The sequence below is a fragment of the Xyrauchen texanus genome, chromosome 6 (assembly GCF_025860055.1).
Source record: "Xyrauchen texanus isolate HMW12.3.18 chromosome 6, RBS_HiC_50CHRs, whole genome shotgun sequence".
In the NCBI taxonomy this organism is placed as follows: domain Eukaryota; kingdom Metazoa; phylum Chordata; class Actinopteri; order Cypriniformes; family Catostomidae; genus Xyrauchen; species Xyrauchen texanus.
This window is the reverse complement of record NC_068281.1, coordinates 39,033,207-39,055,743: the sequence shown is the minus strand read 5'-3', so window position 1 is coordinate 39,055,743 and position 22,537 is coordinate 39,033,207. Positions and strand designations below refer to the sequence as shown.

The 22,537-nt window shown below is 39.4% G+C and overlaps 1 protein-coding gene across 4 annotated transcripts in view; it reads left to right on the top strand.

Moving 5' to 3' along the window:
• LOC127644871 (rho GTPase-activating protein 21-A-like) overlaps positions 1-22,537 on the top strand; it is an 81,363-nt gene that overhangs the window by 47,403 nt on the left and 11,423 nt on the right. For 3 of the 4 annotated variants that reach the window (XM_052128276.1, XM_052128275.1, XM_052128274.1), the window contains 7 exons: positions 3,153-4,728; positions 15,148-15,294; positions 15,444-15,546; positions 15,646-15,682; positions 18,153-18,275; positions 19,888-20,187; positions 20,992-21,053. In XM_052128276.1, coding sequence (XP_051984236.1) covers positions 3,153-4,728; positions 15,148-15,294; positions 15,444-15,546; positions 15,646-15,682; positions 18,153-18,275; positions 19,888-20,187; positions 20,992-21,053 — 2,348 coding nt within the window. Of the gene's footprint in view, positions 1-1,497; positions 1,881-3,152; positions 4,729-15,147; positions 15,295-15,443; positions 15,547-15,645; positions 15,683-18,152; positions 18,276-19,887; positions 20,188-20,991; positions 21,054-22,537 lie in introns of those variants that run through there. The other variant, XM_052128277.1, reaches the window with a different exon arrangement.

Genomic DNA, 22,537 nt, shown 5'->3' with positions numbered 1-22,537 from the left:
TCAGCCAGGATATTTGTGGGCCTAATGTAAACCGCTTAGAGTGTTTTAAGTGAATAGACTTTAGGGAAATTTATTCTGCACTCTGTTTTTGTCTTCTGAAGTATCCTGTTACTGCTGTATGGAGGAGTGAGAAACCACTCCAAACAATTCAGTCCTTTAGCGAGCTGTCTGAATGATTCTAACTGAATTGCCAACCAGTTCAGAACATTTTGCTATCCTGGATGGCCAGTTCATTGTTTTGTACAGACTCAAAAAAACAACTGGCAACAAGCTTGAGCCAGCTGGTTTAAGGATGCGTCTTGGGTGAGCTGATCACATGTGTTCATGCTGTTTACACCTGGTTGCTAATGCACTTGTTTGGATTTCCGAGGGAAGGTCACTGATTTCATATCTACATTTATAATTCACTATGTCAGTGTTTTACTGCATCATGGTGAACAGCAAAAGAAGTCATAAAAGACCAAGGAAGTGCAAAAAAAGCACAATGTTTCTGCAGTTGAAATTTAATCTAAGCACACACACAACATTTCGAGCAGAATTGATATGACTCACTAAAGACGTTCTGTAAAATTTTCTTGCATCCACTTGTAAATGGTTTTAAAATTGTTCTGATCAAAAGAAGTTATTTTTATTTTAAAGCCACACGTAACCGGCAAAATGAAAACTCTGTTTTAGCACAGTGTTTGATTGACAGTTGAGAGTTGGTGCTTTGTTGCTGTCCGGGATGCATGAGAACAGATGTGATGTGTTCACATGCAGGTTTTAAATGTCCTCCATATGTGGTTTTTGTGATTCGATCACAAAAAACGTGGGCCCTGTTTACACCTGTATTTAGCACTGACCACTTGTGATTTGGATCACTTGAAACACATTTTATAACAGGTGATATAAAAATCACTATGCAAAAAACTCAATGTTCCTAAAAAGGTATAATTTTTTGCAAAATAGAATTTCTTTTGAGTAAAATATTGCTTGGCCACCTACTCTTTCCGTTGCATTGCTCTCTTCTGTTTGGCTGCTACACAGCTATTTTTGTATTGGTGGGGTCTCATTCTGTATGCATTTGTGAGATTATTTGAGCATGTAGCAGCATAGCAAGGTAGTGATGTGGCCTGTCCAAACAGGGTTTTCAGCTGCGTGAAGATCTGGTGTGATCAGTCACAGCAACGCATTTGATCTGAAGAGGTGTTATAAGGATGCAACAGTGGGAAGTGACTTGAGGATTTCACTGAAAGAAAGAGAGACAGGAAACTAGATTAGATCAGCTGACTGCTCTGTGTTCTGGACAGGGTTGTCTATCAGGAAAAGATTTGAGAGAGAGAGAGAGAGAGAGAGAGAGAGAGAGAGAGAAATAAGGGAGGGGGAGCAGAACCATCTGAGCTGAATGTATAATCATGCATCTGCTCTGATATGTGAATGGTTACAGCTTTCCAGGGGGAGGGATTGAGTGGATGCGTGAGTTGGAGGAAGGGTGGGAGCATGTGAGCATGTGTGTGTGTGATCGGCGAGAAATCTGCCTGCGGATGAACAGAGAGGGGAGAGATGGAGAGCCGATTGCTACTACATGATGGAGGCTGCAGGCACCTCAGCCCCCACCTCGACTGGGAGCGACGAGGACGAGCAGGTGGCATCGCTAACGTAACATTCTTCCCACAGCTCGCCTTCACCTTCCCACGGTCCCTCCTCACTGGCAGCACTGCAACTCCTGTGCATTTTTTGCGCTTTGCACAAAAATATATACTGTGATAGTGGATGCCTATATGTGAGCTTGATTTTTGGGGGGTTTTGGTCACGTTTGATGTGTTTACTTTTCCTCCATTTTTTTCTTTGGTTCGTTTTTGATGTAATGGCTTCAGTTTTTGCAGAAAATCCCTAATCTGGTAAGCAGATGAAATGTAATGCAACATTGATGTTGTTTTGTTTTTTCCTCTTCATTTTAATTTATAAATGTCATGCATGTCGTCATATTCACGTTGGTGGCTTATATCCTTTTACCCTCGTAATTTTCAGTTGACTGTCATGACGTGTGTCTTGTGTAGTGTACTATCATGGAGTGTGTTGCATTTCTCAGTTGTAGCAACATAGAGAATATGTGACCTGTTTGATTTAAGCTTTCGAATTGTGCTAAGTTATATTCAGCTGGCATGTTTGCTTTGCCTCGCCCCTTTTTATCCTCTCTCTCTCTCTCTCTCTCTCTCTCCCCCTTTCCAATGATGAACTTTGGCCTCTGTAACTTCACGCACCATCTGTGGCATTTCATGAAAGGAGGGGCGAAGTTCCCTACCACTGATATCACATTCAGTTTGTGTAGTTATGAAAGGAATGTATGATGGGTTGAAACTGTATGATGGGTTGAAAGTCCACTGTACAAGACCTGCTTGCGATGCAACAAATGGAAAAGCTGTCATGATTTGGAATCCGTCAAATTTGACAATAAGACAAACAAAATGAACCTAGTTTTTTTTTTCCAATCGATCACTCTTCAAACTTTTAACTGAAGTGTTGTAGTTGTTTACCTTGGATTGTAGATTTTGAAATGATTACTGAGGTCAGATTTTGCACCGTTTCTAATCAGGGCTGTCGTTCACCTCTGGCTTCTGTGTCCCTTCGTTCTCGTGTGGTGACCCAGACGGTCGGTGACATCCTGTTCTTGTTACTCTGAATTACTATTTAATATTAATATTTTAGACTGCTTAGCGTTTCCTTTTGGACCTGCATCTTAGTGTGTGAAATGGCGACAGATCCTCTGATTGGTTTCCAGCACCATAATACAGTTTAAAGGGAAGGATTTATCTGTTTACTTCCAGCTGAGATCAGATAACTGTTATTTTGCTGTTATACACTGCAGAAATTATAATTAGATGTTTGCAGCTCTGTATAAGTCATTTTAATTGCCTTGTGTATTTTTAGGCTGTACTGAACTATCAATGTTGAATATTGTTGTGAATATTGTCTAATTTTCCAGCATTTGGTGTACCAGAGTTCTGCTCATACATGTGACCTGTCAAACTCCCACACGCAAACTATAATGCTATCCTCCCACACAGAGAGGGCTATTTGTGGGAAGACATCATGAATATCAAGTTTTCTCACCAGCACAAAGCATGTTATGTGTATAAGCTTCAATTTACCTGAGTTTTTTTCCTCCACAGGCCTATTCCCAGGATGCCTACCTTAAGGGTCATGATGCATACAGTGGAAATGCCCGCCATATCCCAGAGCCACCCCCTGTATGTTATACTCGAGTAGACTCTAAGCCCCCGGGGATGGCCCAGGCCACTGAGACATCAGTCCCGGGGGGTGTACTATCTGATCTAGGATACCGGGTGGAGATACCAATACCCCCCTCACCTCCACCACCAATTCCAAAGACACAAACAGTGGTGTGTGTGTGCAATGAAAGTGTTCGGACTGTGGTGGTACCTCCTGATGTTCACATGGGCCGTATGGGCCCAAGTCATAGGGGGGACTATGATCTAATTGGTCAGGATCCAATTATGATCAGAGCCAGGCCTGGTATGGTGTCTGGTGGTCGACCACCATACATCCACCCACGCAAAGCTGACGTGTTCCCTTCAGGTTATCATGGAGAGCCTTATGCTATTCCACCTACACACTACTCTCCTGCCTCCATCACTTTCCCTTCTACCCACCAGAACATTGACTGGCGGACTTACCAGACATACCGGGAATACATTGATAATAAGGGTCTCCACACTTGTAGTCGGACTATTCAAGAACGTTTAGACAGCCTGCGGGCTGCCTCCCAAAATGTCCATAGTTTACCTCAACCTGGCTGGGGCAAGAAGTTACGCCACAGAAGCTCATCACATGACCGGGCTTACCAGGGCCCCTCTGTGCTTCCTCCACGTAGCACCTCACAGGATAGGATGAGTGGGGCAGAGAGAGCAGGCCACGCAAGGGATTGGCCTCCTCGTAGCCTGTCCTCTGATGGTCTGATGCGGAAGTCCCATGTTCATTCGTCAGACTATGTAGAACACGGTGAACTAGTTTCTGGTGCACCATGGGCCGCTTTGGACAGGCAGCTGTATGGCAGAGTAGACCAGAGGAGTCGTCCTAGTAGACAGTCTCTTCCGCCACGGGCAGTCCTTTATCACCATTCCACAGGGTATGGCACGAGCGTGAGGGGCGTTGCTGGCTCTCATCCGCACAGTTCCAGAACGGACATCCCACCCACCTTTTTTCCAGAACGATCTCGCAATGGTTTAAATCAGGTCAAAGTTCCTCTCTCTAAAGACCAAAGTGGAACTGTTGTTGGTAATCATATTTCTAATTCTGCATCAGTTCAATCCAGAACTAGGGCTGAAACCATGCAGAGCCCAGAAACGGGGAAAGAGACTGCTGTTGGACATAGGTCATCGTCATGTTCTGCTCCGCCCTCTGAAAAGCCGCAGGGCGGGTCATCAGCTCAGAGGACACACCAGTGGGATCTCAAGTGGCGATCAGTAAATGGGTCCAGTCCCATGAAGGGTGTAGTCTTCAGAGAGAAACCTTCAACTGGAAAGGGCACCCCACAACCTCTCCGCCACCCCTCATACATCCTTGCTGTGAATGACACAGATGGGTCCGAGCCAGCAGGGGGTGACGTCTGCTGGTTGCCCAATGATGCACGCCGGGAGATGCACATGAGGAGACTAGGGGAGCGACATGACTCCTCCTTTTGCTCCAGTAATCTGGACGAATCACTTGACTCCATTCCCTTCATCGGTAAGTCTGTAACCATAGCAACACCACCCGGCAACAAGCTTGAGCCAGCTGTAAGGATTGTTTTAGAGCTGCAGCAGATATTTTTAAAGAATAATTGGTTAGATGTAGGCCATGATAGGGAAGACATATTGTGCTATTAATTTTCTTAATGCACAATTTGGGCCATGAGTGCATTTCAGTATTAATAATGCTCCAGGACCTTATGCCATCCAGATATGTCCTAGATCATAATTATCATAATTTTGCTTTGTATAGTCTGTTATCTTTGACTCTCAGAACAAGAAGAATAGGGGTGATGGAAGTGGAAATCTTGATCTGTCAGTGTGGTTGGAAATGACTGATGGCGAGCGTGTGTGTGTGTGTGTGTGAGAGTGAGAGAGAGAGAGTGTGAGTCATGGTGGTCAGTAAGGAGGTGGCCTTCCCTTATACTCTAATGTCTGAGGATAGGTCTGGCTCTGTCACAGTTCATCCTTGATATGTGCTTTGTACACCAGCCTTTTGATGTTTGGCATAAACTGTAACTGGTTTGTTGTGATTGTGCCAAAATTTGAACCAAATGTTGCTGCACCTTTTGTATTGCAACTGCTACACATTTGGATGAGTTACTTACGGAATGTAAACATGAGTGATAGTAAAAGCTAGAGATTAAAAATTCAAGTTTAAGTGGGTTTAGAGTGTGTGTTTAAGACCATATTTCCATCAGGGCTGGGTCACAATGTATTAAAGGTGCTGTAATAAATTGTAGCCATACTGCTTCCACGAGCCTGAGCCATTGAATTAGCCACGCCCATTATTTTTTTCTCCAAAACCCTGCTCAACAAATATATCAAATTAGCTTTATTGAGAGCAGAACTTTTTGTAAAAAAGCAACAGCAGCAAGAATGCACCTTAGCTGACAACTGTTATGAACAGCATGGCATAAAAATTTATAAAACCTAAATAATTTGCTGCAACAACAAAACTATAAGAATGCAAATGACAGTTCAAATTGTCTATTTCAATTAGTTGGTTTTTTTATTCAATTGTGTCATCACTCAATTTAGTTTTGCATTTTTTTTTTAAACATTTTGGTAAATATATATAAAGGTAATATGACTATAGTGGCTGTTTGGTTGAAATGATGGTTTATCTGAACTGGAGTGGTGGTGGCGTAGTGGATAAAGCACAGGGCTGTTAATCAGAAGGTCACAGGTTCTAACCCCACAGCCACCACCATTGTGTCCTTGAGCAAGGCACTTAACTCCAGGTTGTTCCGGGGGGATTGTCTCTGTAATAATTGCACTGTATGTCGCTTTGGATAAAAGCGTCTGCCAAATGCATAAATGTAAATGTAATCTGTTGAAAGAAAAACAATTCTCCTTGTAAGCCATTTCAGAGTAAATACATTAATATTGAGATATATATTGAGTTTCGTCAAAAGGCAAAACAATTACGATATTTCTGTATCTCCTAGCCCTACATGCTATTGATGGTTCCATATTGTGAAGTTCTGTTGCAGTCATTGCTTGAAGCAATCACCAAATATTTGACACCTATTTTTACTTAATCTGATGTAGGGGTGATTATGACCAAAATGTTATGTCACGATATGAATAATTTTATATCACGATAACTATATATCACGATATAGTTAAATTTTTCCAAATAATCAATAAAAATTGGTTATAAGGCCTTTTTTTTTATATATATATAATTCAGTAAGTGAATTAATTGATTTATAAATGAAAACCTCTTATATAATTTTCTCTTTATTTGTAACATGACAAACATAGTCAAATAAAAAACAAAACGAACATTTAGTTTTAAGTCAACCTTGCCATAATGCTAAATTTCACTTTATGCCACATTTCAGTCTGATGTTGTTGACTGGTAATATTATTGTAAACCTTCCCCATGAAACTCGACATCATCTGAAAGCAATGCAACAAATAATATACAAGTTAAAGAATATCCAACAAAAATGAACTCTTCAAGTAATCTCTGTAGAGAATAGTATATGAATATCTGAAAGCAAAGCCAGTTTGTTTCCTATTATCTAATTAGAATAATATCTAATAGAATTGTATTAAGGGTGATGTGTAGTTTAAAATACCTACATGACACATTGTTTTAGCTGTTTTCCTCACCAGTGTTGGTTAGACCATTGAACGTTTGAGATGTTTGACTTCCTCCTTAGCACTTTAAATGGGAAATATAAGTACAATTTAAATGGGTGACATACGTTTTGTAGTTTGTGTAGCGATAGATTTAGGCGAGTGATCCAACTGTTGCACTGTCTCTGTCTGGAACACCATCAGGAAGCCTGCTGGACTCTTGCATGCTACAGAGATGACGCGCACGACAATCACATGAAACACTGAATTGGCACGTGGTGGCGATTTTGCGTGTCCGCGATACAGACGATAATCTAAAATACACACCAGTTGCCAAATTTCTACCGGTGGATCGTGTCTACTGAAATATAGCCCACCCTTAATCTGACGTTTATTATTTGCCGTAAAAGCTTTTATACCATGGTCATTGACTCCAGTGCTTTCTGGTGAATGTAAATCAGTAACAATTTAGGTCTATAATAGGCCATAGGGGTTCTAGTATAATGCACATGAATTATTGTTGGGGTGCTCTAGATTTTGTCTTGGGAAACAGATGTAATTTTTAAAGACATTTTAAGACGTATTTTAAGTAGGAGTGTAACAATTCACTCCTCTCACAATTCGGTTCTGTTCACGATACTGAACTCAAGATTCTCAAGATTCTTTATACTAAGCCTGAATCAAGGAAAGTTTTTTTTATTATTACTTTAAAGACATATGCATAAGTAATCTATATTAAATTAAAATTGTGTTTTTCTAAAATATATTCTCTGATTACTTCTAAATATACTTTTCAAAAATATGTACAATGGAAAGGCATGCTTATCCAATTAAATATTGATAATCTACTGATGAAATCAAATCAGACATGACATTTGACATTAGAATTATATCATAGCATTATACATAATATTTTGTATTATATTATATATATATATATATAATATATATATATATATATATATATATATATATATATATATAATTAATTATAAAATTACTATCATTAAACCTCTATAAATGAAATTTTCTCTTACGTTGTCGGAACTGATAACCCTCACGCTTCCATTTCAAATGGAGATTCGATCATTTGCACTGAATTGGTGACTTTCTCCCACTTCTGGTTTTTGTTTTTGCTCATCGTACAGCACCTGTGGTTGCTAGTGTGCAATAGTGTTTTGGAGCTCCTTGTGTGCGATGAAGCGATTTCTATTTGTATGCCTGTGCTATGTAAGCGTAGGACATTGCGCATATTCGATAGAACAGATGCTAAAATAATTTTTTCAAAAGTCCCACATCCCCAATGTGCACAATCACATTTTTTAACCATGATGTTATGTATCATGGCATGATAAACATTACACCCGTAGTTGTAAGACGCACCGCATATGTTTTCATTAGAAAAAAACAAAAAAAACTCCTATCTTAAGAATTCCTGTCACACTGACACTACAAGAACTGTTGCTGTTTTTTTTGTACTGATACTATTGATGTAGAGTAATTGATGATTTGATTATTTGATGTTAATAATTTGATCGATTAAGCTTAACCACTGATTAATACATTTCAGCACAAAATGTGTTCAGTAATCTTGCCAACAGATAGAGAAAAGACTGTGTATACATTCATCCATCTTTAGAGGTTGCACTGCCACTTGTGCGCTGCATGTCATGCCCTGTCAGCAACATGGAAGAAAAACATAGCTTGTAAAATGAAGTGGGGGTTAATGTAATCATGGAGTGTTTCTCGATAGATGAACATTACAATTACATCATAAACCTTGAATAGTGTGTTAAAGTACAACAACATTGTTGATCTGCCGGTCTCCATGTATCATCCACAACAACAATTACATCAGTTCTTGCTGATAGTGTGTGCAGATACACACTAGAATTCTCGCCATCACCAGTTAGAGGTATGTTATCAACCGTATTCATACAGTGTGTTTTATTTGACTTTATTTCAAATAAAAAAGCCAGGTCTAAATTATCCCTCAATCTACAAAATTACTTTTTAATGAACTTATTAACTGTAACTTGTTGTAAATTAATAAAAAAAATTTAATTCACTGAACTGAAAATGTTGGCCTATTAAGAGGAAAAGACCAATAATCACATTTAAGTGTGTTCATTGGAATGATTTTTAAAAAGTAGGCTACATGCTAATATTTTGGTGACCGTTTCATGTTTTCATGTTTCCTTCTACAGTTTTTTTCTCAGATGTTGACGTGTTCAAGTTTGTATTAGAATAGTTAGTCAGACAAAAATCAAACTTAAAACGTAAAAGAATTACAGTGGGTACGGAAAGTATTCAGACCCCCTTACATTTTTCACTCTTTGTTATATTGCAGCCATTTGCTAAAATCATTTAAGTTCATTTTTTTCCTCATTATTGTACACACAGCACCCCATATTGACAGAAAAACACAGAATTGTTGACATTTTTGCACATTTATTAAAAAAGAAAAACTGAAATATCACATGGTCCTAAGTATTCAGACCCTTTGTTCAGTATTTAGTAGAAGCACCCTTTTGATCTAATACAGCCATGAGTCTTTTTGGGAAAGATGCAACAAGTTTTTCACATCTGGATTTGGGTATCCTCTGCCATTCCTCCTTGCAGATCCTCTCCAGATCTGTCAGGTTGGATGGTAAACGCTGGTGGACAGCCATTTTCAGGTCTCTCCAGAGATGCTCAATTGGGTTTAAGTCAGGGCTCTGGCTGGGCCATTCAAGAACAGTCATGGAGTTGTTGTGAAGCCACTCCTTCGTTATTTTAGCGGTGTGCTTAGGGTCATTGTCTTGTTGGAAGGTGAACCTTCGCCCAGTCTGAGGTCCAGAGCACTCTGGAGAAGGTTTTCTTCCAGGATATCCCTGTTCTTGGCCAGCATTCATCTTTCCCTCGACTGCAACCAGTCGTCCTGTCCCTGCAGCTGAAAAACACCCCCACAGCATGATGCTGCCACCACCATGCTTCACTGTTGAGACTGTATTGGACAGGTGATGAGCAGTGCCTGGTTTTCTCCACACATACCGCTTAGAATTAAGGCCAAAAAGTTCTATCTTGGTCTCATCAGACCAGAGAATGTTATTTATCACCATCTTGGAGTCCTTCAGGTGTTTTTTAGCAAACTCCATGCAGGCTTTCATGTGTCTTGCACTGAGAAGAGGCTTCCGTCGGGCCACTGCCATAAAGCCCCGACTGGTGGATGGCTGCAGTGATGGTTGACTTACTACAACTTTCTCCCAACTCCCGACTGCATCTCTGGAGCTCAGCCACAGTGATCTTTGGGTTCTTCTTTACCTCTCTCACCAAGGCTCTTCTCCCCTGATAGCTCAGTTTGGCCGGACAGCCAGCTCTAGGAAGGGTTCTGGTCGTCCCAAACGTCTTCCATTTAAGGATTATGGAGGCCACTGTGCTCTTATGAACCTTAAGGGCAGCAGAATTTTTTTGTAACCTTGGCCAGATCTGTGCCTTGCCACAATTCTGTCTCTGAGCTCTTCAGGCAGTTCCTTTGACCTCATGATTCTCATTTGCTCTGACATGCACTGTGAGCTGTAAGGTCTTATATAGACAGGTGTGTGGCTTTCCTAATCAAGTCCAATCAGTATAATCAAACACAGCTGGACTCAATTGAAGGTGTAGAACCATCTTAAGGATGATCAGAAGAAATGGACAGCACCTGAGTTAAATATATGAGTGTCACAACAAAGGGTCTGAATACTTAGGACCATGTGATATTTCAGTTTTTCTTTTTTAATAAATGTGCAAAAATGTCAACAATTCTGTGTTTTTCTGTCAATATGGGGTGCTGTGTGTACAATAATGAGGGAAAAAAATGAACTTAAATGATTTTAGCAAATGGCTGCAATATAACAAAGAGTGAAAAATTTAAGGGGGTCTGAATTCTTTCCGTACCCACTGTATATGCATAGTATTTTTTTTCTTCACAACTAACTTCACAACAATTTTCATTTATTAATGTTAGCGATTATTTTAAAATTTGCAACCCTTGCCGATATTCTAATATTTTGAACAACATCTACCGATAGTTTGAAGGTTCTGCTTTTATATGCTACCTCGTTTCAAACCACTGATTATTAAATACAGAATTTCAAGCAATAGTTTAATAAAAACGTTATTCTCGATGTCTCTACAAATGTAAATTATTCACTTGTTGCTGTGTGTTGTTGTATTGGAGATGGTAATAAAATCTGCCGCTTTACCGAGATCGTGACGATGCTGTGTTTTTTGTCTGCATTGAAACCTCCATTCATATGTACCTGCATAACCTCCAATGATGCCTTTATTTGTTTATTTCCGAAGGTGATGTTTCATAAGCCATTCTGAATGCGAGATCTGCCTGTTTGTTTACTACACAGCACTAAGAATGAGAGAATGCTCTCTGACAAGAACGGACAGTGAAATTTACAGTAGCATTTATTTATTTGCTAAGACAAAACAAGATGCAGTTTTGGTGCAAAGAAAGTTAAAGCAGCATTTGCCCAGCGGCTTTCTTCTCTCTACTGGTTGTGTAAAGTTTGTGGAGGTGTGTCAGATGGCATGGAGGACTGCCCGTGTCCGCGCCTGATTTCTCATTCACTCTGCCTGTGCAAAAGTGTGATTAAAACTGCGAATATACGGTAAAACTATATGCATTCAAAACTAATTAGTTTATGAAAATTATAATTAATGATAATACTATGACGAAATATAATGCCAGCCTGTAATATAAAGCAGCATAATGTAGTATATTTGTATCGCTAAAATAGCTGGAAGTGGCTATACCGGAAGTGGTCCACATTTAAGGTTGATAATGGCAGTGCGCTAGTTTTGATGCAAAATAAGTTGAAAATACCCCTAAATGTAGCCATTTAACTGAAACGAATGCGAATATGGCGAATAAAATAGACCCTGACGGACATTTTAAAACTCTGTCTGTATGTTCTGGTTACATAACTCCAAAAATATGTATATAATATATGTTGTTTCAGACTAGATGGAGAAAAAAAAAAGCAACTTATATTTCAGAAAATACAGTATCTGTTTTGAATATGTACCTTATTGCAATAACATTACAAATTAAATTCAAAAGTGTTTAGGCCTGAGTGTTATTCATAAATTTGAAACGTGAAAAGAAAACGTTAAACACACTTCAGTTATCTGAGGTCATTTTATTTGTTGCCCAAGTATCAATTTAGTAGCGATACCGTGGTACCAGGGCAGGTATCGGAGCATCGCTAATTTCTTTTACTCGTTATGCTCCCTGTGTGTTTCTCATAACTGTGATTATAATGAAGGGACCATTTCCTGCAAGAGTGAGGCGGTTTAGAAAACTTATGTGATTCATTAAGAGGCAAACCATATAAAACTGTAGAATGATTCTGTTTTGTATGTCCAACTATCAGACATCTAGTTTTTAATAGAAAATATACAGTGCCCTCCACTAATATTTGTACAATTGTACATGAATGGGAATGGAATCAGTAAGATTTTACTCATTCGAATTTTGAGGGATATCGGGAATTGTGGCACAAATGTTGTTCAGTTAAAATAACAGAGGATAAATAACAACGTTTCTTTTTCCACAACCTTTTTGCTCATATTTGCCTAGGGGTACCAATATTAGTGAAGGGCACTGTATGATTTGACATTTGTTTAGTTATCCTTGAAGTTTATCCTAGGCCTTGTAAATAATTTCCTAATTGCTCAGTCAGTAAATGTTAGAAGGGAAAATTTGGTCTTGGATGACTGAATGGCTCAGTGGGGGTTCATTAAATGAAAGCTTTCAGCTTGTAAGGGTTTTGTTCAACTAAGCCTTTTTTACATGTTAAGCAACCAATGCATTATATAGGGCATGCTTTTTTAATATACTGTAAATATTAATGGGAATTCAAAGGCTGTTTTCTACTGTGAAATTTAAGTTATTCAGTGCAACTTGATTCAGATGTATATGGTAGTCTTTCAAAATTAAAAACTAGCGCTTATACTGCGCTATCATCGGTTTTAACAGACTGAACTAGCTATATTAGCTGCCATATTAATGTCTGATAACTTCTGCTTCATAAAAGCTTCTTAGAAATCACAGAATAATTGCAGGATATTGTGGTGCATTGCCTCAACGGACAGGGGATGCTCTCATGTCCCTCTGGCACTTTAAATACATTGCTCATTCTTTTAAGTCCATTGCAATTGAACATCATGCAGTAGAACAACATTTGATCTTTACCACTTGAGAGATAGGAATACCGGTTTACCAGAATTGATATTGTTAACATACTCCATAGGAGCAATCCATGAACCTTTTGAGAAGGCAACCTCAGGTTGTTCAAGGGACGTTGTCTTTGTACAAATGTAAGTTGCCCTGGATGAAATCATCTGCTAAATGATAGTCTTGCAGCAAATCCTGGTTTTATCAGTTTGCTGTCATCTTAAAGCAAAGTGTTTGATGACATTTAGATTCTTGTGTCTTGGAGGGACACTTGCAGTAGAGTATGCTAGAGTTCCTTGGCTCAGCCTGAAGAGGGTTTTGCACACCTTCCTCTTGGCCCTCTTTGAGACGCTGGAGGATGCAGGAACTGGGGCAGTTGCTTTAATTTTAGCTGCTCCAGCCCTCTGGCAGCACAGAACAGCTTTGTTCTCCGACTTTTTTTGGCTGAGACCTGCATTGGAGCTCTAAAGTTTTTAGTGCTCTCAAAAACAGGACATGTTAAATTCTAAGATAAATAAAGCTGTCCTTGTTCCTAGAAAACTTTATAGAGACTTTCTGCTTGCAAGGAAATCAAGACAAGCATTTAAGCTTAGGCCTGCTTTCTGTGATTACATGCAAATAAAATTGCATACTTTGTCTTAATCTTTATCTTATTAGCATCAACGATGTCAAACAATTCGTCAAAATTATGAAACCATCTGATGCAGAAAATATGTCAATGTCAGAAATATTGAAGATTCAGCTTGCATCACACCTAGCAAACTAAGATGTCTGTGAAATGTTCTCATTTGGGTTATTCCTTTTAGTACTTTTCTCTAACATTTTTTTGTATCCCCCTTTCTCTGAATTTGGAATGCCCAATTCACACTACTTACTAGTTCATCATGGTGGCACGGTTACTCACCTCAATCTAAGTCGCAGTTGCTTCTGAGATGTCAATCTGCTCATCTTATCATGTGGCTCATTGTGCATGACACCGCGGAGACTCCCAGCACGGGAGGCTCATGCTACTCTAAGCAATCCACACACAACTTACTACGCGTGCCATTGAGAGCGAGAACCCCTAATCGCGACCACATTGAGGTTACCCCATGTGACTCTACCCTCCCTAGCAGTTTGGTTGCTTAGGAGACCTGACTTGAGTCACTCAGCACACCCTTGATTCAGACTCGTGACTCTAGGGATGGTAGTCAGCGTCATTACTTGCTGAGCTACCCAGGCCCCCTATCCTTTTTTTTATTTATAAACTTGTAAATTTAATGAATTAGTTCTATAAAAGCTCTGGCACTTGAGCATTATTAATTGTAACATGATTATTTACAGAATGGTAAGAAAGTTCACAGGATCCCCAACAGAACTGAAATATAGAATAAAAGTTAGCCATGAAGAGTTTAGATTTAGCTTACAAGAATGTATCAGCATGAAGTTAATTTGGAAATTCTTTACATTTTACATGTATGCATTTGGCAGATGCTTTTATCCAAAACGCATTCAGACCATACATTTTATGAGTTTGTGTGTTCGCTGTGAATCAAACCCTTGCCAATTCTCGCACAATGCTTTACCAGTTGAGCTACAGGAACCCTATTATCTAATCCTAGTAATATATAAAAAAGAAGCCTGTAATTCAATCAAATAACATGGAATGTTTTAGAATAACACAAACCTGATACCATAAGCACATTTCATAAAACCCATGGCTAATACTTAATGATTTCTTATTTTCTTTGCTGTCATTTTCTGGCCAAAAGGATGTAACTTCATGTATGATTGTCAATAAAGAACTGGCTTTTGATTGTTAAAGGGATGTTAGAAAAACTAAAAACCTAAAAGGAAAAACTGTATGCCTAAGAAAACCAATTAAAGGAATATTCTGGGTTCAATACAAGTTAAGCTCAATTGACAGCATTTGTGGCATAATATTGATTATTTAAAAACAATTGTCACGTCCCTCGTTTTCTTTAATTAAAAAAAAAAAGCAAAAATGGAAGTCAATTTAGTGAGGCAAATTGTTATGGTAGAAGCTTGTTTTGCTCTCTTTGACATGTACATTAACATGGATACACTTGCTGATCTGCTTTATTTTCATGTTTACTCCTGTTACCATGATTATAGATGAGCCTGCCAGCCCAAGTATAGACCATGATGGCAACCATATTCCTGCCTCTGTTGTGATATCTGGAGCTCAGGCTATAATCTCTGACAGCCCGAGCCCTTCCACGCCCAGTCCACTCATGCGCCGCCAGCTCTCACATGACCAAGGTAAACATTTCTATATGCATTTCTACATCTTGGCTTGGAAACATTTTATACATCATCTAATAAGAATATGTTCTGCATCAAACTGACACGAATGGGGTCAAGGTGGGTTTTGTTGATGTTTGTTTAATCAGTGTCTACTTTCTATATAGAATCCCTCAGAAATGCCATACTGGAATCTCAAACGGGAGCCAAAACGGAGCGCTCAAAATCGTATGATGAGGGTCTGGACAACTACCGTGAGGAAGGCCGGGGGTAAGTGTCTTGTAAACATGGTGGATCATAACGTTTGTGATTCCTAATATTGTCTGTGTGAATAAATGTTTGGGCTAACATAATCATCCTTTTCCACAGACGATCCAGCAAACCGAGTCTAAGGGTTTTCAGAAAGGTGAGAGATGCACAATATCCCTCATAATGAGCAGCTTTATGCGCCAGCTTTCAGATTATTCAGTCACTAATAATGGAAATAATGGCTCCTATTACAAAACCTACTAAGGCAGTATTTTAAAGCAACATAGGCACACTCATGACGTGAAGACTCTGCTTAAAAATACCATTTAAAATGTGAATTTACTTAAAGATGCTGTAAGCAATTGTATTTTTTTTTTTCATGGAATAAAAGATATCTTACTGGTCTCTGTGACAGCTGTAGACTTTGTAAACAGTAAAGAAAATGTGTCTGCGAACCATTTACATTGGCGCTTTTCACCTGTCAATCATTTTGCTTGTTCTCATTTTGCTGTGTTTGAAGCGTATCATTGAGGCTATAATTCATAATAGTGCCACTGTTAAATTTGACAGCCACTGGAACAAACAATGCTGCTTTTTTGCTCTGTTTTGGTCTCAAAATTATCTTTGGAGTGCAGGGTTTTGGAATGAGGGGGCTAATTCAATGGCTCAGTCACGTGAAATCTTGAGAATGCTAAAATTGCATACAGCACCTTTAATTTGGTATTAAAATTACCAAAATTACCATAAAATTTGGAAGTTCGATATTTTTGTATTTATTTTTTAATCATAGTGAACTTATTTTATTTTTTTGACACTGATCAACTGAAAAAGACTTTCATATCAAAGTGAAAACTCATTTCTACCAATCAGTGTAAATTTATAACAAATATTAAACACAAAATAACGGATTGGATAATTATTCAGCCCCATTAATGCAACTCACCTAAATCATCACTGTGCAACCAACTGGTTTTAGAATTCACTCTTCACAATTAAATGGATATCACATGTGCACAGTCCAAGATGTTTCAAGTGATTTAGTATAAATAGCCTACACCTGTGTATTTGTGACCTCTCTGGAAGGTTCACTTGCTGGTGAGCAAGTGTCACCATGAAGACTTAAGAACATGCCAAGCAAATCCACGAAGAGGTTATTGATAAATATAAATCTGGGTATGATACAAGAAAATTTCCAAGTCCCTGAATATCCCTTGGAATTCTGTGAAATCAATAATTAAGAAATTAAAAAAGTGTGGAACAGCATAAAATCTGCATTGAGCAGGCCATCCTCAAAAACTGAGTGACTGTGCAAGAAGGGGACTAGTGAGGCTTTTACCCTTTCTGCTCATTCTTCCAACCCCTTTGGACTCTTATTCATGCCATAGATCAAGAGACCTATGACTCAAGGACTTTCAAACTTCAGAGGCTGTGCATACTGTTGCCCGGGTTCTTCATCAGTCACAGCTTTTTGGGAGCATGGCAAAGAGAAAGTCACTATTGGAAAAAAAGACCATTTGAAATCTCAGCTAGTTTTCCAAAAGGCATTTTGGGAGACTCTTGAAGTCAGCTGAAAGAATATTCTATGGTCTGATGAGGGCAAAATTTAGCTTTTTGGCTATTAAACAGAAAATAGCCAAACCAAACATTGCACATAATCAAAACTACACCATCCCCACCATTAAGCATGGTGTGGTAGCATCATGCTGTGGGGATGCTTCTGTGCATCTGGCCCTGCAAAATACAGGGAATCCTGAAGGAAAACCTGATGCAGTCTGCAATAGAACTGAAATTTGGGAGAAGATTTGTTTTGTAGCAATACCATGATCCCAAGCATACAGCCAAAGCTACACAAGAATGGTTTCAAAACAACAATATTAATGTTCTGAAGTGGCCAAGTCAGTGTCCAGACCTCAACCCAACTGAGAATCTGTGGATGGACTTGAAAAAGGCTGTGCACTCACAATCCCCATGCAACTTGACAGAGCTTGAGCAGTTTTGCAAAGAAGAATGGGGGAAAATTGCAGTGTCCAGATGTGCCAAGTTGAGACCTATCCACATAGGCTCAAGGCTGTAATTGCTACCAAAGGCTCATCTACTAAATACTAACTTAAATGGGGTAAAAACTTATGCAACCAAATATTTTTAATATTTGTTGTAAATTTAGACTAATTGGTAGAAATGTGTTTTGACTGGTATGAAAGAGTCTTATTCTGTTGATCAGTGCCAAAAAAGCTAGATGAAGTTCACTATGATTCAATAATAAAAAAAGGAAATATATGTAAAACATCCAAGGGGGTGAATCATTTTAAATCCACTGTATTTTTTTTATGCTTAATGAACCATTGCATTGGTAGCTTAGCAACATGCCAACACCAGTCTCTTTTGAAATCAGAAGAGTCTCCTATGTGCTTAACACTTGGAGCACAATTTATATGACGCACAAAGTTGCAGTTCCATATCAGTGAGGTATCTTTTCAGTTCGTTGCCTGTGTAGGCAGTAGACAGCAACACAGCTCAATAGTTTTGGAACAGAGCAAAAATATTTGGTCCCATTTTGTTTCAAGAGATTGTTGTTGAGTCTGCTTGTCTCTGCATTAAAGTTTTATATGGTTGTTTCGGTTTCATAGGCACTGGATGGTAATAAATCCGATGACTCCAGTTCCAGGAGAGATTCCTCCACTGAGATCTTTAATGATTCCACCAAAGAGGGCTGGCTGCATTTCCGACAGCTCAACACAGAGAAGAGCAAGGTGGGAAATCTCTCAATATCACCAAACTCCGCTGAACGACTGAATGGTTTTTTGAATTTTAACAGAAAATTCTACTGTAATTTGATTCTGATCATAACTTTGTATCAAAATTAGCATGAATGTAATGTACAGTGCATCCGGAAAGTATTCACAGCACTTAACTTTTTCCACATTTTGTTATGTTACAGCCTTATTCCATAATGGATTAAATTCATTATTTTCCTCAAAATTCTACAGACAATACCCCATAATGACAACGTGAAAGAAGTTTGTTGGAAATCTTTGCAAATTTATTAAAAATCACATGTACATAAGTATTCACAGCCTTTGCAATGACACTCAAAATTGAGCTCAGGTGCATCCTGTTTCCGATCATCCTTGATATGATTCTACAACTTGATTTGAGTTCACCTGTGGTAAATTCAGTTGATTGGACATGATTTGGAAAGGTACACACCTGTCTATATAAGGTCCCACAGTTAACAGTGCATGTCAGAGCACAAACCAAGCCATGAAGTCCAAGGAATTGTCTCTGAGGTCTGCAGACAGGATTGTATCGAGGCACAGATCTGGGGAAGGTTACAGACAAATTTCTGCAGCATTGAAGGTCCCAATGAGCACAGTGGCCTCCATCATCTGTAAATGGAAGAAGATTGGAACCACCAGGACTCTTCCTAGAGCTGGCAGTCCGGCCAAACTGAGCGATGGGGAGAAGGGCCTTAGTCAGGGAGGTGACCAAGAACCGGATGTTCACTCTGACAGAGCTCCAGCATTTCTCTGTGGAGAGAGGAGAACCTTCCAGAAGAACTCTTTGGCCTGAATGGTAAGCGTCATGTCTGGATGAAACCAGGCACCGGTCATCACCTGGACAATACCATCCCTACAGTGAAGCATGGTGGTGGCAGCATCATGCTGTGGGGATGTTTTTCAGCGGCAGGAACTGGGAGACTAGTCAGTATCGAGGGAAAGATGAAAACCAGCAATGTACAGAGACATCCTTGATGAAAACCTGCTCTAGAGCACGCTGGACCTCAGACTGGGGCGAAGTTACATCTTCCAACAGGACAACGACCCTAAGCACACAGCCAAGATAACAAAGGAGAGGCTACAGGACAGCTCTGTGAATGTCCTTAAGTGGCCCAGCCAGAGCCGAAACTTGAACCCCATTGAACATCTCTGGAGAGACCTGAAAATGGCTGTGCACTGACATTCCCCATCCAATCTGATGGAGCTCGAGAGGTCCTGCAAAGAAGAATGGGAGAAACTGCCCAAAAATAGGTGTGCCAAGCTTGTAGCATCATACACAAAAATACTTGAGGCTGTAATCGGTGTCAAAGGTGCTTCAACAAAGTATTGAGCAAAGGCTGTTAATACTTATGTACATGTGATTTATTTATTTTTTCTTCTTTTTAATAAATTTGCAAATATTTCAAACAAACTTCTTTCACGTTGTCATTATGGGGTATTGTTTGTCGAATTTTGAGGAAAATAATAAATTTTATCCATTTTGGAATAAGGCTGTAATATAACAAAATGTGGAAAAAGTGAAGCGCTGTGAATACTGTCCGGATGCACCGTATATACTGTATGTTACTCTTATTTCTTTTTATAGCGCGTAGGTGGTGGTATGCGGCCTTGGAAACAGATGTACGCAGTGCTGCGTGGATACTCCCTCTACCTCTATAAGGACAAAAAGGAGGGGCTCGCTCATGTCAACTCTCAACTGGAGGACGAGCCACAGGCAATCAGCATCAAGGCCTGCTTAATTGACATTTCTTACAGTGACACAAAGCGCAAAAATGTACTGCGACTGACGACTTCAGACTGCGAATATCTGTTTCAGGCTGAGGGCCGAGAGGACATGCTGTCCTGGATAAGAGTCATTCAAGAAAACAGCAACCTGGATGAAGAGGTTGGTTGACAGTGGGGTCATCAAGGCTTCTCTCGCACCCAAATCTGAAATTTGGCTCTAGTCCATATTTTTTCCCTCTTCTGTGACACGAAACTATTAACAACAAAGTTACTTTTGATTTGGATCTGGGCCCCTTATAAATATGGAAATCTGAAATGTATTTGAATTGATCTAACTTGTTATATATATATATTTAATTGCACGCTTGATTTACCTTTTTTGTGTGAAGATGAAAAGGATAGGAAAAACAGCACAATGGTGAGGTTTTAGAACTCATTAAAAAATGGTGCAACCTCAGCATTAAATCTGAATTTATATCATAAACGCACAAAGTTACTTCTGATAAACATGCTTGGCTAGAATGTTAAACATCGCCTGCTGTGTAGCGGCACCTATTCTGACCACTGTCTGATATAGGCCACCGTTAAAATGTCACATGAACAACTTAACAAATGTTTTTTTTATTTGGTACTTTGCATTGCAGTGTGAACATGAGTTCATTGCTATATAAGATTTTCATTTTGGTCAGTTTTATGAGAATTCTGTGCCCTATGTCCGCCCCTCAGTGCTGAATGTGCAACCATGATAGCATTACATGTGAACGCCAGCTTACAGTTAACACAACACTGCACAGCACTGTCATTTGCTCAAATCAGTGTGATGGTGGAATTGTTTATTGAAGGTGTGAGGATTACATTTAAGCCTTTTGTTGATTTTGTCATTTTGTGTTTGCAGATCAACTGGTTCTTTAATTTTCACATTTTACCACTGCACTAATGATGTTCTAATATGTTGTGTTTTTAGAATGCTACCATAACAAGCACTGATTTAATCAACAGAAAGCTCAAAGAGTATATATCCATGAGGTAAGGAGCACATCATAGAGAATATTCAAGATATGTAGTGGCACTGTTCCAAAACCTAGTGAGCTGCCTTGCTGTGCACTGCCTAAACAGACCAAAGTATACGTCAGTTTTCCACGTTGCTGATCGGAAACCGCACGGTATCCATGACACACATTTCGGCATCAGCACAGTATGTGTGAACTGTCAGTGTGTTGCCCAGATTTTCTCAACATGCGGGTAGTCCTTGTTTGCGTGAATCGTGTTTGTATTGGCTCGTGTTCAAAATGGTAGACTTTGAAGGGCAACACGGTCGACCCGGCAGGACACAGATAAACAAAGTATACCCGTGCCTTAAGGCAGCATTCAAAACTAAATGGAACCTCATAAGTGACTGAATTGAAGCGCAACTGTTAACTGTTAACCAAACAAATACTGCTCCTCTTGCTAACCGCATGAGAGACTAAGGCCACCTCCACACTTGACTCGAACACTTGCCGTCCGCATACAGTCGAACGTACTGCTTTTCAAAGTATACTGCGGTTATATAAGGCGGTAGTCCTGTGCTGCGAGTGCTATGAGATACTGGACTATTTCTGTTCAGGAATTTAGACCCATAAAGGTGTCTTTATATTCCTTCACACTCGAGTTATACAAACACAGGCATGTCCTGCAGGCCTTCTTGACATGCACGTTCACTGTTGTCGTTTCCACCTTTGTCTCCTGTTTTTTAGTGGCGATTACATGTTCTAGAGCAGTGGTTCCCAACCTTTTTTCTGTGAAGCTCCCCCTACTAACATTTGAGAAATATAAATTTTATATATATATATATATATATATATATATATATATATATATATATATATATACACTCACCTAAAGGATTATTAGGAACACCATACTAATACTGTGTTTGACCCCCTTTCGCCTTCAGAACTGCCTTAATTCTACGTGGCATTAATTCAACAAGGTGCTGAAAGCATTCTTTAGAAATGTTGGCCAATATTGATAGGATAGCATCTTGCAGTTGATGGAGATTTGTGGGATGCACATCCAGGGCACGGAGCTCCCGTTCCACCACATCCCAAAGATGCTCTATTGGGTTGAGATCTGGTGACTGTGGGGGCCATTTTAGTACAGTGAACTCGTTGTCATGTTCAAGAAACCAATTTGAAATGATTCGAGCTTTGTGACATGGTGCATTATCCTGCTGGAAGTAGCCATCAGAGGATGGGTACATGGTGGCCATAAAGGGATGGACATGGTCAGAAACAATGCTCAGGTAGGCAGTGGCATTTAAACGATGCCCAATTGGCACTAAGGGGCCTAAAGTGTGCCAAGAAAACATCCCCCACACCATTACACCACCACCACCACCAGCCTGCACAGTGGTAACAAGGCATGATGGATCCATGTTCTCATTCTGTTTACGCCAAATTCTGACTCTACCATCTGAATGTCTCAACAGAAATCGAGACTCATCAGACCAGGCAACATTTTTCCAGTCT